At 33.9% G+C, this 14,959-nt stretch overlaps 1 protein-coding gene across 2 annotated transcripts; it reads right to left on the bottom strand.

Moving 5' to 3' along the window:
• Positions 1–1,111: 1,111 nt before the first annotated feature.
• Positions 1,112–11,522, bottom strand: LOC102583156 (von Willebrand factor A domain-containing protein DDB_G0286969-like). 2 transcript variants are annotated; one of them, XM_015306540.1, is made up of 14 exons: positions 10,860–11,522; positions 9,426–9,578; positions 9,136–9,348; positions 8,962–9,051; positions 8,656–8,772; positions 7,640–7,874; positions 7,342–7,376; positions 6,463–6,619; positions 6,017–6,094; positions 5,678–5,778; positions 5,247–5,417; positions 2,047–2,121; positions 1,822–1,929; positions 1,112–1,633 (listed from the first exon to the last, which is right to left on the bottom strand). In XM_015306540.1, exons 1-14 carry the CDS (start codon positions 11,247–11,249, stop codon positions 1,298–1,300), a joined length of 2,259 nt encoding a protein of 752 aa, XP_015162026.1. In that variant the 5' UTR covers positions 11,250–11,522; the 3' UTR covers positions 1,112–1,297. The 2 variants fall into 2 exon arrangements, with proteins under 2 accessions (XP_015162026.1, XP_006342396.1); XM_006342334.2 differs by lacking the exon at positions 7,342–7,376 and having other exon boundaries at positions 7,605–7,874.
• Positions 11,523–14,959: the final 3,437 nt, after the last annotated feature.

Below are 14,959 nucleotides of genomic sequence, written 5' to 3'. Positions count from 1 at the left end.
ATCAATAGTTCGAGATAATATCTTAGATGGTCGTTTAACTCTGAGTTATTTTTTCATAAAGTCACACAATTTTGGGTTTTTATTTCAGAAAGTCATTCAACTATGAGTTTTTCTCTTACAAAGTCACTCAACAATGATTTTTTTTCTTACAAAGTCATTCAACTTTCTTTTATAACCTCAAAGTCACTCAACTATAAATATTTTACCTACAAAGTCACCCAACATACTTGATTAATTTTTTCATTAAAATTTATTAACATGAAATTTTTATGTAAATCAAAATTATAAGAAAAAAAATATTCATTTAAACCATTTTGATGACTCGACCCGTTAGACCTTTTATTTTATCTATTTCCCACCTAAATTCCTAAAATATTATTTCTTGTCTAAAACTCTATGACTAGCATATACAACTTGATAGGGAGAACACTGACTAGTCTTCTAATGATCATGTTTCACAAAAACAACATGGTTTCAAATTGCTTGGTGAAACATAGTCAAAATCTCAAGGATTTTATTCTACTGTAAAACGCAATATATTAATTAATTCAAAACAGATGCATTATATTAAATATTTATTAATATAATATTATTTATAAAGGTATATATTTATCAAATATTATCTTTAATTTTGTTGAGGTATTTAACATATTCAAAACTACGAAGCCTGTTTATAAATAAATATAAAACATAAAAATCTAACTCATTCTTACAATTTTGGTTTTAAATAAAAATTCAATGCTAGCAAACTTTAGTGAAAAATAATTAAATAGATTGTGTGACTTTGTAGGTAAGAGATATTCATAGTTGAGTGACTTTGATGTTATTAAAAAAAGTTGAGTGACATTCTAAAAGTAAAACTCATAATTGAGTGACTTTGTAAAAAAAGAATCAATAGTTGAGTAACTTTCTAAGAGAAGAAGCCAAAATTGAGCGACTTTCTGAGAGAAAAACTCAAAATTGAGTGACCATTTGAATTTTGAGATATTCATACTCAATAGTTCGTAGCCGAAAAAAGAAAAGAAACACGATCAAATCTAATTCACTTGCCCTCAACTCCATTTTACATAATTTAACTTAGTTTGCACCCACATGATTTTTCCGGCAAATAATCATGTCTAATTTAACATTATTCTTCTCTGATTATCAAACATGCAAATGTCATCATTACAGTAAAGCAATTGGTAAAACTTGTATGTAGATAAATACATACATACTATTCACAAGAACCATGATACACAAAATGTATGAAACTGTATACAACAAGATTGCGCAAGGAAGCTATGCAATAACTTTCTCATCCATCATTTCCAGAACAGCACAATTCACAGCAAGCGAAGCAACCTAAGCATGCCAAAGAACCCAGGAACTGTGTCAGCACGATTGCACACTGATCGTTCATTTTCGAACATGTCCGTATACAGCACATACAACAGCATATGTCACACATCTTTCCGCAGCAATTAGATGCTGCCTTCGCTAGAATCTCTGCTGTTTCAGGTTTTTTCTCGGTGATTCCAGGAGAAATATTTTCAATTGTAGCACTGTAGTTACCAAAACCAGCCCCAAGATTCTGTAGCAATGTCTTTTTCTGTAATTTAGCCTCTTCAATCTTCTTAGGAGCAGTGGAAACCTGCTTCATTAAGCTTTTGTTAAAGAAAAACTACAATGGGGTTATGCCTATTCTGGCAACTTCATTGTTTTACTGCTCAAGTCGATACCAGTAAAAAGAGATTTCAAATGTACCAGATAAAATTGACTACTCAGAACTGCTAGATCTAGTATAAACACTAAATTCTTTTTTATCAGAAAGCTCCCTACCTTCCGCTTGGAGGTTGATTCAGTGATTACTTTGCCTTTATCAGTCTCTATCAATATCATGCGTGTATACTCAGAAATGACGCCGTTCTGAATACTTGTTTGTGCTATCTGCAAGTAGAAAGATGGTAAAAAAAAAACAATCAAGTCAAGAATACATGGACAAAAATTAGCAGATCGTAACAATCCATCCAGGCATTCCAATGTAATATAGGAGGTGGTAACAACCTTCTGTTCAAGGTCCTTATTATCAGTCAACCAGGCCTGAGCAGTAAGTAGTTCAATCTGTTGCCTTGCTAACACCTGCACATTTAACATAGAAAGCAATTGAATCAATTTATCCTCTTAAATCTAGTATTTTCACTTTTACTAACGATGGATAAGAGTAATTAATTCAGTAGGCAGCAGAAAAGTCAAAAAAAAATTCCCAGCAGCCAAATTAAGGAAATATATAGTTGAACTGTTAAAACTTCTAAAGGCAAAAAGGCATTGATGTATATGTATAGTCAAGCAAAGAACTCAGCACAAGACATGGTTGTACTTGTTGAAGCTCTAAAATCTCACAGCTGAATATTAACACTAAGACCATGATTACCTTCACCAAGTCTTCCACAGACTTCAACAAACGTGCAAAGGTTCATGAATGCCCACCAGGTATATAAAGGTCAGTACAACTACTAAAGTAACATTTAGATGATTCTTTCATTGTACTTGCTCTTCTCAGGAGGAAATATAATTCACTTTATATTTAGGCTCATTTGTTTGCACTTAATGAAGGTCTGAATTTGAATGGTTCAAACTTCAGCCCATTAGGTGCATTTGTTCTTTTGTGAATAAAGATCTCCTAATAGGTCTGAAATTGACTGTTTCGTTCAGGTCTGGGAAAGAATCTTAACACCATTCAAACTCTTTTAAACACACTAATGTATTTACAATAAAATCTTGGGAGTGTTTATTTCATAAAATCAGTACCTACTCTTGCTCTCTTCCTCCATAAAATCAGTGCCTACTCTTCCTCTCTTTCTCAAGTATCAGCGCCTCCTTTTCCTTTCTTTCTCCATGTATCAATCAGCTACTCGAAAAGTAAGATTTAAAACTTTTTAGAAGTGCATTGTTTATTCATTTGTGTTAGGTGACTATTTTTTTCATGAATGAAGTTGTTGTCCTATTTGGTATGTGTAACACATTTAAGTTCCCAATAAGTAATGAACGTGGGAACTGAAAAAACATTGAGCTGGTTTGCCTTCCGATCGACGATGATCATTAGTGGTCAAGCAACCAATATTTGACCATAAATCCTTTTTAGTTTGATTGTCACATGAAAGAAACTTTACATATATATGTCATACACACATTATTACTATTAGCTAGAAACACAGTATACATGAAACCACAGATTCTAGGTTTGACTTGACCCCCTCCCTCTTTGATATAATTAACGACACTTGGCAAACACTAAAATCTTATGGTTGGTATCATCAATTATCATCGTCAAACATTGGTCTAGTTTATGATCTACTAATAGTCTCAAGTTAGAGCTAACTGTATATTATTCAAAGAAAGAATTGTATACAATATTCCTATAACCTATTTCTATTTAGGTTTGCCAAAAACAGTTGCAAAGGATGAAACAATTGGCGGTTCTATGAGTATCTATTCTAAGAGCCTGATTTGACTGGCTTATTTTAGTAGCTATTAAGCTAAAATAATTTTTAAGCAACTTTGTAGTGTTTGGATAAAATAAAATGGTGCTTTTAAGCACTTGTTTTTAAGTCAAACTAATAAAAATTAAGGCAATTCATAATTTAGAAATCATAACTTACTACTTTTGACTTACAAGTCATAAGCTATATAAGCCCATCTAAACAAGCTCTAAATAGGATATGAACTCTTTATTCTTTTCAAATGTTTGTTTGGTTTATTGTTGATTACATATGGACTATGGACATTTACTATTGAAGTAAATCCTATTCAAAAAAAATTGAATTTGTCTTTCAAAGAGAAGTAGATTAATATGTAGAACTGATGATATTCAGATGACATGCAAATGGGATTTGGTAGAAGGGAATAAGTCTCTAGTGATGATAATTACAGTTTTCTATTCACAAAACCTGATTTTTTTTATTTTAATGCCAGATAAATAATATCTATGTGATGCAGCATATTCTAAATACTCTAGGATTTTCTAACACTGTATCGTAACACTGTATTATGAAATTAGTGTCATAGGCGTGCTATAACTAAGGAGGAAAAGTTTAATCATGCTCATGCACAACTTAGAAATGTTATTGAACGTTCTTACGGAATACTGAAAGCAAGATTTCCTCTATTGGAAAAGATGGCTCCATATTCTATTAATATTCAAAAAGATGTTATAGCATGCTTTATAGTTAATAATTTTATTAGGAAGGAACACATCAATGATAACTTGTTTCATCAATTTGATACACCTCAAGTAATATTTGATGAGAAGGACAACAAGAAAAAACATTGGAGGAAAGAAATGGAACTAGCTGGACAATTGAAGATGATTCTCAGATAATGAACGATATGCGGGACCAACTTGCACTCAAACTAATGCAAAGAAGCTGAAATACTTGAGAATACAATATTTTTCGTTAACCGAATTTTATTTTTATTTTCTGAGAAAGGTAAAGTTGGTTAATTGAATTTTTTTCAATGATGGAATGTCAAAATTAGATGATTGTTAGTTACTTATTCAAATACTCTATATTTATAGTCTAAATCAGAACTATATAATAATTATTTTAGTTTGTTGGATAAGTTTGATTAATAGATTAATGTATGTTAAATTTAAATGTTTATGATTACATTTCCTCACAACAACTTTTTTATCAATATATCTTTTTTGAATAATTTAGATAGTTCAATAATTATATCTAACATATATTCACTTATATCTTTAAATATTTTAATTTATCACTTAAATAATAATTTTATCGTTCAAGTTAACATTTTCTTGATATAATATTTAATTGTTTTCAAAAAAATTTGAATTGCAATTTATTACAAATAAATAAATTGTGCATTTTTAGATGTTAAAAAACAAATAGTCTTTGATCATTCAGATTCACAAGTCTTAATCTTAATAAAAATGCAGCCTAAGACAGTTATGTTACCTTATCAAGAGGTATAGCCTAAGACAGTTATGTTACCTTATCAAGAGGTATAGCCTAAGACAGTTATGTTACCTTATCAAGAGGTATAGCCTAAGACAGTTATGTTACCTTATCAAGAGGTATAGCCTAAGACAGTTATGTTACCTTATCAAGAGGTATAGCCTAAGACAGTTATGTTACCTTATCAAGAGGTATAGCCTAAGACAGTTATGTTACCTTATCAAGAGGTATAGCCTAAGACAGTTATGTTACCTTATCAAGAGGTATAGCCTAAGACAGTTATGTTACCTTATCAAGAGGTATGTCCTTTGTCTGTATAGCTTTCAGATCCAGGGAGAAGTTACTCAAGTCTGCAAGGACTCCTTTAGCTTTAAGCGTGTCGGGGAATACTCCTCGGTATCTGCCTGACAACACTAATGGACCTTTGGATGAAAGGTCTGGAACTGGAGTGGGAAAGACCTATTGAAAATTTAAGGGTAGTTTCCTTAGGAAGCATGAATTCATGTAGGAAACAACACGAAACTTCGACAACATATAATGATAAAGGATGCAGATCATACTAAAGTCATATCCATATTATATGCAGGGAATGTATCCAATTCTTCAAAAATGAGGTACGACTGATTAGATTTGTTATTAGTTAAATGTTAGCAGCACTATCATAATTGTGATCCATCCAAGAGCTACCAATAAAAGAACAAATATCCTCACATGCCCACCTCAAATTCTTCAAGACCATCAAGGTTCTCAAAGGCAATATTCGCAAGAATGACAGATGATGCCCTGGAGAACAGTTGTTCCACGCGAACTTCAATGGAATCTGTACAAGACCACCAAAACATAATGAGAAGGCAACTACAATCAACAACTGCTTACAGTTAGTCACGAGAAAATGCAGGAAACCTATGTAACATTATATATAGTTGAGTATGTCCAGATCAAAAAGTAATTTATCTTGAAGCAAATCAAATTAGTATTTTAATCCTTGAAACAAAAAATAATAATTACAATGCCATCTTTCAATATTGTTGTATGAGTTGTAGAGTCACTGAACTTACCAACATCATAAGCAGCATTATAGTGGCCTCGACTCATCACTGCAAGCATGCGGAGAAAGTAATGGTTGCAGAACAATCCTGAAATTAGTCATGTTAGAATAGGTTATTAAAAGCACAAATCTACTGCAAAGGACAAATGATTCAATTCAGATCCCTAGAATCTAGGTAAAAAATAAGATGATGTGATCTCCCCAAATCTAAGACCATCATAATTTAGGTGTCTACTGGGATGCATTGGTAAAATTTGTGGTTACATCCTCAAAACATTCACACAACCTACTAAACCAAGTTCTTACCGAGCTTGGACGCAAGATTTTTGAGCAAATATTAGTAAGGCTAAAATCGGAGATTAATGCATCTCCTCTACCAAAATACTTTCCTTACGGTTACGGGTGGGGGTGAGAGGGGGAGCTTTGAGGGAGGCGATGCTTCTTCCAGATACATACCTATGCCAAATGTGTAAAGCCGTGGGCATATCATTTGTTTTTGCATCAGATGACTCTTCAGAACATTACAGATGTGTCTTTCGTCTTCAACAGCTCCATCAGTGACCAGGAAAATAATCGGAATGTGTTGCTGGGTATACGAAAACATCTCCATGGCCTGATAAAGGTAAAAGTGTTGTCTTAGATTTGACAGAAATACAGGTAGGATAAAAATCTATGAATTCAGTAGGACTTCAATATCATGAACTCAACATTCTAGGAATAAATAGTAAGCGGTGAGGATGAAAGTATGTTGTTGTTAATACTTCTTTTTAGAGATTGACCACGTGTTTTTTTTTCATTTACAAAAAAGGATATTAGTTACTCCTTTCCAAATGCTCAACAAATGATATTCAACTAACAACTAGGCCCTTAAGTGTCCTAAAGATATTTTTGGGATGAAACCAGTGTCATTAAATAGCATCTCACACATTGAGATGGGATGATTGATTGTGAACATCTAAAAATAGTGGACCAAAACGTCTTGTCAATCATAGGTTACAACTCAATCAGACAAGAAATATTAGCTGACGACCAAAACGTTTTTATCGATCATAGGTTTGAATAGAATGTCACCTGGTGGTTCTGTTCATTATAACCTTGATATTCTGCTCATATGGAAGCAATTTATACAAATACCGAGTGGACCACTGATATGTTTTCTTTTCATTCTTCATGTTTTTCACAAAAAATAGAAGCTTGATACTATCTCAGATAGATCATCTACTCCGACTCAATAGATGAGACGACTAACACACAAAAAATAAAGCTTGCAACTAACTAAAATAGATGAAAAAAAATAATATAACCTGAGACAGTTATCTAAAAAAGGGGTATGACCTGAGTCAATGGATTCAAAATATTTGTGCCACCACCAGCAATAAAATTTGTTCCAATCCACTGAGTGGACCCACTGATATGTTTTCTTTTCATTCTTCATGTTTTTCACAAAAAATAGAAGCTTGATACTATCTCAGATAGATCATCTACTCCGACTCAATAGATGAGACGACTAACACACAAAAAATAAAGCTTGCAACTAACTAAAATAGATGAAAAAAAATAATATAACCTGAGACAGTTATCTAAAAAAGGGGTATGACCTGAGTCAATGGATTCAAAATATTTGTGCCACCACCAGCAATAAAATTTGTTCCAATCCACTGAGTTGCGTTTTCAATAGACTTCTTGGTTGCCAACTCGAGTGATGATGAAAATAGATATTTTTCGCTGTTGAAAGCTATTATATTAAACAGATCTTGAGAATCAAGCTTTGACAAGGCCGTACAAAGCGCTTGTTTGGTATCCTCAATTGGTTTTCCCTTCATGCTCCCACTTATATCAACAACAAATACCACTTCCTTTCTGAAGACCTGTCAGAAATTTCAAGTGACAATGACGAAAGTTTTTCCTTAATAAGTACATGAGGAGCATTGCCACTTCATATATATATAAGCCCTTATTAAGAGGGACTTAGAAAACAGATATGAAAAAACAAGTTAAAATCTTCTGCAAGTACCAGATTACCTACTTCCTGTTACATGTTATTGATTGATCATTCCTTCACAGATAATATAAAAACTCAAATAAATATGGACATAATACATGGTATTTCCTCCTGTATCTTATTTCTCCCACCTTCGAAAAGTAAATGCTAATAAAGTAATCTTCTAGGAGAGTCAGGTGAGTTGGGCATGAATATGCATGATCACGTCTACATGTTATTGGTTGCTCATTCCTTCACAGATGATACATAAACTCAGACAAATATGGAAATAAGAAATGTTATTTGCTGTGGTATCTTATTTTTTCACCTTTGGGAAGTGAATGCTAATCAAGTAATCTTCTAGACAAACCAGGTGCATTAGAGGCATGAATATGCATGATCATGTACCGATAACTGCAAAATACTTTTTTAGCTGAACCTCACAATCAACCTATCATTTAGCAAGTCGATTACATCTTTTGACCTAGAAGAGAAACTAGCAATTGGCATGAGGATGGAACATGATAGGACTTGAGAGACGGTGAATGTAGAAGAATAACTGACAGATTTCCATTGGTCTCCTTAAAAATTGTCATAAAAAGAAAAAACTTTTGGAGAACAAATTTTAAATGCAAAGGTAACGTAAGAAAAAGATAAAGAGTACCAACCTTCCTACACTGCTGGTCTCCCGGAAAAAGAGAGCAGCAAAATATCTCTCTCTGGTCGCTGTCAAGTGGTGGGGGTGATTGCAAAAGTACATTTCCATAAGTATGACTTGAGGAAACCTGAAAATCGAGTGGTGATTGATGAAAGAGTTCCTCACAGCCCAAATTGTGAACAGATGTATAGAAATGTCACTTTAATATACTGGAGCCAAAAAATAGCAAGATAGTTACCCTAGTGACTAGTAGTTTGACCTAAGTTAGAACTATGCTTTATATTATATGATCAACACAAATTCATGTAAGACCTACCGCGTAAGAAAAAACAAAGTTAGCCCTTGACCAATTTAGAACATCAGATTCATAGAAGAAGCCCAACTTTCCAGCCTGACGCTGTCGCTCCTAACCACAAAACAAATAACCTGATGTCACAATTATTCATCAACCAAAAAACTATAAATCAGTGGAATATATAACAGGACACACCTTCAGAGGGTGACTAGTGCTCTTGCATATAACTTCTATTCCAGGACCAGAGTTAACATTAAGCTGTATCTTTTCTTTTTTGGATATTTTTTTTCCAGCTGGAGTGACGAAGTCGGGGAAACTAAAGGGTACGTCCAAGGTTAGCTGGCCATTGCAATATAATAACTTCTGAGACCATCTAATCGTGACAGAGATGTTGGTTCCACCATCCACCTAAAGAGGTAAGTGCATCATCAAAATGAACAATAATGAGGAAGAGAGTGGGTTATATAGGAGACTGATAAATTTACCTGTGGTATTGAAAGGGTAAAAATGTGGGGCTTCAGAAAGCATCCATCTTCAATTTTGGCTACCTTTTCTGTTTCGCTTTCATCATCCAAGGTAACTATTTTAGTGCTGTAAGATTTCCTGGGTAGCTCAACCTCGACACCTAGAATTGAACCCTGTTAGCCAAATAATTCATCACTTGAGAACAAACAATCAGCAATGTTTCACTTTTGTGAAACAAAAAAATGAGGTGAGGAGGATTCAGAATCAAACAAGCAGAAAATATATACTTTTTGATAACGAATAAAAAGCAAAAGTTTAATGAGACAACAGTTGAGATAATTGTCGTGCTGGCAACATATTTAATGAGACACACTTGATGAGATCTTTGTCATGCTGTCAACTCCTATATCATGAAAGCACCAATTAATCATCAACGACTCCCCTTTCCCAAAGTAGTTGGGTCAGCTATATGAATCCTCTATGTCCATTCTGCTCTACTCATGTCCGTTTCATTCCAATACGAATAACCTGACTTTTAAGTTAAATTAGAGACTCTCGAGTACTAGAAGAGAATCTCACACTTATTCCAACTAGTTTATGTCGCCTCTTTGCTTCACGTCATACAAGCATCAAACACTCTTAAATTATGTTCATTTCTTCTCACATCAAAAGGGAACGCCATCATAGTAACTATTAATACAGAGAACCAGAATGGGGAACATACCTATCAGCTAGACATGCTATACCTCACAACTAGACATGCTACACTGCCTCTAACTAGCGAGGAAATTATAATACAAACTTAACAAATATCCAAACGTTTTCTTAATTTTCTTTGAAATAAAAAAAAAGAAAAAGAACTGTGTTATCAGCATCTTCAGAGGGTAAAATTAGAAATCTCATTGTTTTCTAAGGAAATATATTATTCACAAAGACTGGAGCATACTACTACCAGCTTCTGCAATAGGTAATCTTTGTCCTACTAAGAGAGAAAACCTGAAAGATATTCGTAAGCAGTCAAAAGATTCCTATTAACGTTAGATTAATCATCAATCCAATTATTCCAGGATTAAACATTTCCCAAGAGATAAAAGATCGTGCACACTAACAGCTTATAATTTTCTTTCTACATCCATCAATTTAAGATAATCTTAAGCTTACAAGTAACTTCTTAAAGCAATAACTCAAAAACAGAGCAAGAAATCTTTAACTATTAAATTAAAGATTAAACTACACCAATAGTGTAAAAATTACTGTTCATATATATAACCTAATAGAGAGAGAAGCTTTTTCTTTTTTCTAAGACTAACAGCTTTATGCGATCTCTACTTTCTTTCTTTTTTTCTTTTTGATTGGTTATGCGATCTCTACTTTATTAACTTCAAAAAAGTATGTTACCTGTTCATAAAGAGAAACTTTATGGGTAACTCAGAAGAAAAAAACAGTTGAATTACCTGTTCACCCATGGGTACAGCTATACGACAGTCACAGCTACGGCTACCCATGACACAATGCACACGCCATGATCCTGTAACAGTGATGAACGCCGTATCCAAATAACAATCAGCTTCAAGTGAAATTCCGTTCATCTGAAGAGGAATCAAAGCAGGAGGATCACATCTTCCGTGCACGTGAGGCTGGTAACTCGGAATATCCGGGTTATCAACGATAGCAGGATCACCAATCACAGCATACAACATAGGAGACTCCGGCAGGTAAGACAGTGACGCTTTCTCCATCGCCGTCATTGGCTTTGGCGGCGCTACCGCTCTATCCTTGCCGAAATAAATCCTTTTCGCTAGATGTACACCATCTTCAACTGATTTCACAAATTCCCCCTCCATTTTAAGTTCCGGCAAAGGAGAAGTTGAGAATTATGGAATTAGAGAGTCGCTGAGTCGGGTTAAAGTAGATCGGAATAATAATTTTCCGACGGTGATGCCGTCGATGAGGGCAGGGATGTCTTTTTATGTATTGAAGAAAACGAAGCACGTTAATTAACGTATTCTTTTTTCAAGCACTCTTCTTCAGTTAACACCTTGTTTTATACGTTGATGAAAACAAGGGGCCATTTTCGTGGCTTAACGGAACAAGTACAATTTTTGTTTTGATTTTGATTTTTATTTTTCTTATTTGGGAATAAATGCCGGCCCGTTGCAAGGCACTAGGGGTCCAGGCTGGAAATTCATTTGTAGGGAATTAATTCTTTGGCCCACAGGTTACCGTTGGGCGTTGGTTTTATCCTTTTTTAGATATTTTTTTGCATTATTAACACAGTTCATTTAATAAAATGATTGCACTTGTACTGTGTACTCTCTCCGTTTTTTTAGTTGTCATAATTTTCGTTTTGAGAGTTAAATGATATTTTCTTCATTTCAAATTAATTGAATTTTTTAGACATTTTTTATTTTTCAAATGAACTTAATTTTTAATTTTCTAGACTATTTTTAGAATTTTCTTTCAATTTTACTATTCATTAGTTAGTATCGGAATTAGTTATTAATTAATGTTTAGTTATTTTAATCATAAATTTGATAATAATTAATAAGGGTAAAAATGAAAAGTTATGTCTAATTTATATCTTAATCCTCTTTTCTTAAACGGTGTGAAACACCTCAACAATTCAATTAATTTTAAATGGAGGGAGTATGAATTTTGACTAATATTTTAAGATATATTCCCTCTATACAATAATAGGTGCCCATTATTGACTTGGCGTGCCCTTAAGAAACAATAAATAATAGGGGTAATATTATTATAGGGTAATGCTAAATGGCCAGAAAATTTGGCCAGAAATTTAAAAAATTTATAATATCTTTTTATTTTAAAATAAATTGATCTTTTTCTATTTTTTAATTAAAAGGTATTAAAGTTAAAAGGGTAAAAATGTTCAAAGAGGTAAAATAACATAGGTAAAATATCATTCTGGTAAATTTAATGCTTTGAAAAATGTGTTAAATGATAAATAATATTTAATAGTAAGGGTAAAACAGACACATAAGGTAAATTATCTCTTGATTTTCTAAATTGGATAAATATTGTTGGACAACTATTTTTAGTATAGTGGACAATTAATGTTGGACAGAGGGAGTATTTCTTTATTATATTGATATGAAAAAAATTACAACTTATAGTATTTTTATATAGTTTAATATATCTAATTTAGTTTTGAAAGTTAGTCAAAATGACTCTCGAAAAGTGTAACATGATAATAAAAAAGGGACAGAAGGAGTAAAAGGAAGAGTCAAACTACTACTTGAATTATCACGTGTGTGTGGAGGAATTCATAGTTTAAGTCTATTTTGATAAATATTTGAGGGAAAAAGGACAAATATATCATCGAACTTTCAAAAATGGTATATGAATATCCCCGTCATACTTTTCGGACTTTGGTGCCCCTATCATAAAAAAAACTAGAGCATATTTGCCCTTCACTCTAATGGAAGACCAAATAGGGACACGTGGTGCAATCCTACGGAGGGACCCGATTAGACCAACTAATTAAACCCAAACTTTAAAAACTCACCCATCTAATCCATTCGAATTAAAAAATCCTGACCCAATCTAAAACATCTTTAGAGTGCATTTCTTGAAGCAAATCCCTCGATCCTGTCATCATCTCTTTTCTTATTCTCGATAATCAAGATCTCATTCATCGTGAAAAATTCATTCACTAGAGAAACTTATTACACTATCTATCAAATTTATTTCCAAATTTACGCTATCTAAGTTGAAAATATAAAATCTTAACACATAAACATGTCACAAAAGACTCTTTATCAACCAATCACCACATATAAAAATTAAAACCTCAATACTACAGCACATATGAAAATTTCAACAAGATTTAGAGCTCAGATCAGATATCATACTTAGAAATTCATTATGCAACTGGAAAAAAAGGAAAGGAACAAATTATTAGGACTCCTAGTCCAATATTCCTAGTCTAGTACTTGTAGGAGTCTTATAGTTTGAGTTATGTTATATTACGTCTCTATGCACTTGTACAATATAAATATATTTGATAATGTATACAGGCTCTCAAGGCTGTGAGTTATTTGTTACATGGTATCAGAGCGTCCAGTAATACGCATTGCTAATCCAAATTTCCTTCTATCTTATTGTTCTTTTGAATCTTTTCAGGTGATATGGCTTCCCAACCTCTTTCAATTCCCTCTTCTTCGGATATCTCCTTGCCTTTTTCTACTACTATTATTGCACCTGCAGTCACTTCTTCAGGTGCTACCAGTACTACTTCATCAAGCTCTTCTCGTCAACATTTAATGATTCCTCCGTTGCCTTCCTTATCTTCATCGGTCCATGTCCATTCTGCTCCTCCCAACATTCTTCCTAGTTCCTCTATGGGTCAAATTGGACAGCCCACTCTCTTATATTATGTTGGATCAATGGAACCACCAATTCCATCAATTTTCACTCTGCGGCGGCATTGACTGCACCTAACGTCACTAATTTGGTGACTATCAATTAAATTCTGTTGAAGATTATCTCACTTGGCGCACTCAATTCACCTTCTTGTTACTTTCTCATGAACTGGTTGGCTTCGTAGATGGCTCTATATCTACGCCGCCTCAATTTGTATGTGATGCATCTGGTAACCAACAAGTTAACCACCACTATCGTACATGGCTAAGAGTTGATCAAAGTGTACGTTCATGGTTGTTTGCTACACTATCCAGAGAAGTTCTTGTTGATGTTCACTTGCTGCCTACATCACGTGATATTTGGCTCTTTTTGAACCGACGTTTTATGGATACTAGTCAGGCTAAATCAGTTGAACTCAAACGTCAACTTACTACTATGCGAAAAGTCAATTCCATGACAATTGATGAGTATCTTCGAGAGGCTAAAACGATAGTTGATTCCCTTGCTGCCATCAACTCTCCAGTTTCTAATCAAGATTTTGTAGATCATGTTCTTCTTGGGTTAGGCAGGGAGTATGACACATTGGTTAGCATCATAACTTACTTTCTAGGTCAACTATATGTTGAGGAACTTCGCACTAAGTTGTTGCTACATGAGCAACGTCTGCAGCGTTTTAAGGAATTCGACTCGGTTGTCTCTCATCAAGCATTTGCTGCTCAAAATGTATCTTCTAATTCATCCCCTGCATCTAGTAGTCATGGCATATCACATGGGGGTCGTGGCAGATGTCGTTATTCATCATCTAGAGGCCGGGGTCGTGGTGGACGAGGTCGAGGCTCATTCCATCGAAATCAGCCACAACAAGTCACCACATCCAGTAATTTTTCCCATAATGGTTTTCATGGGCAGTCCTCATCAGGTACTGTTGGTGCCTCTACTTCTCCTTATCATTCACACTCTGTTAGTTCATCTTCACCATCCGCTGGACTCTTAGGAGCTCAACCTTCCTCTCTTATTTGTCAAATTTGCGGGTTTCCTGGTCATTCGGCATTACAGTGCACTAATCGTTTTAATCATGCTTTCGTTGCTAATGATCTTCCTAAGTCTTTTGCTACTATGTCTGTTGGTGAAGCAAATGACCAGACTTGGTATTTTGACTCTGCTGCATCCG

This window comes from Solanum tuberosum, unplaced genomic scaffold, assembly GCF_000226075.1.
Source record: "Solanum tuberosum cultivar DM 1-3 516 R44 unplaced genomic scaffold, SolTub_3.0 scf00037, whole genome shotgun sequence".
Classification (NCBI taxonomy): domain Eukaryota; kingdom Viridiplantae; phylum Streptophyta; class Magnoliopsida; order Solanales; family Solanaceae; genus Solanum; species Solanum tuberosum.
Note: the sequence above shows the minus strand (reverse complement) of the source record. Positions and strands in the feature narration are given on the sequence as shown.

Coding starts and splice junctions, on each gene's coding strand:
- LOC102583156 (XM_006342334.2), bottom strand. CDS start 11,249: ATGGAGGGGGAATTTGTGAAATCAGTTGAAGATGGTGTACATCTAGCG. Junction 7,875..8,655: donor GAGACCAGCAGTGTAGGAAG/GTTGGTACTCTT, acceptor AATTTCTGACAG/GTCTTCAGAAAGGAAGTGGT. Junction 6,620..7,604: donor TTTTGAATCCATTGACTCAG/GTCATACCCCTT, acceptor TACCTTTATCAG/GCCATGGAGATGTTTTCGTA.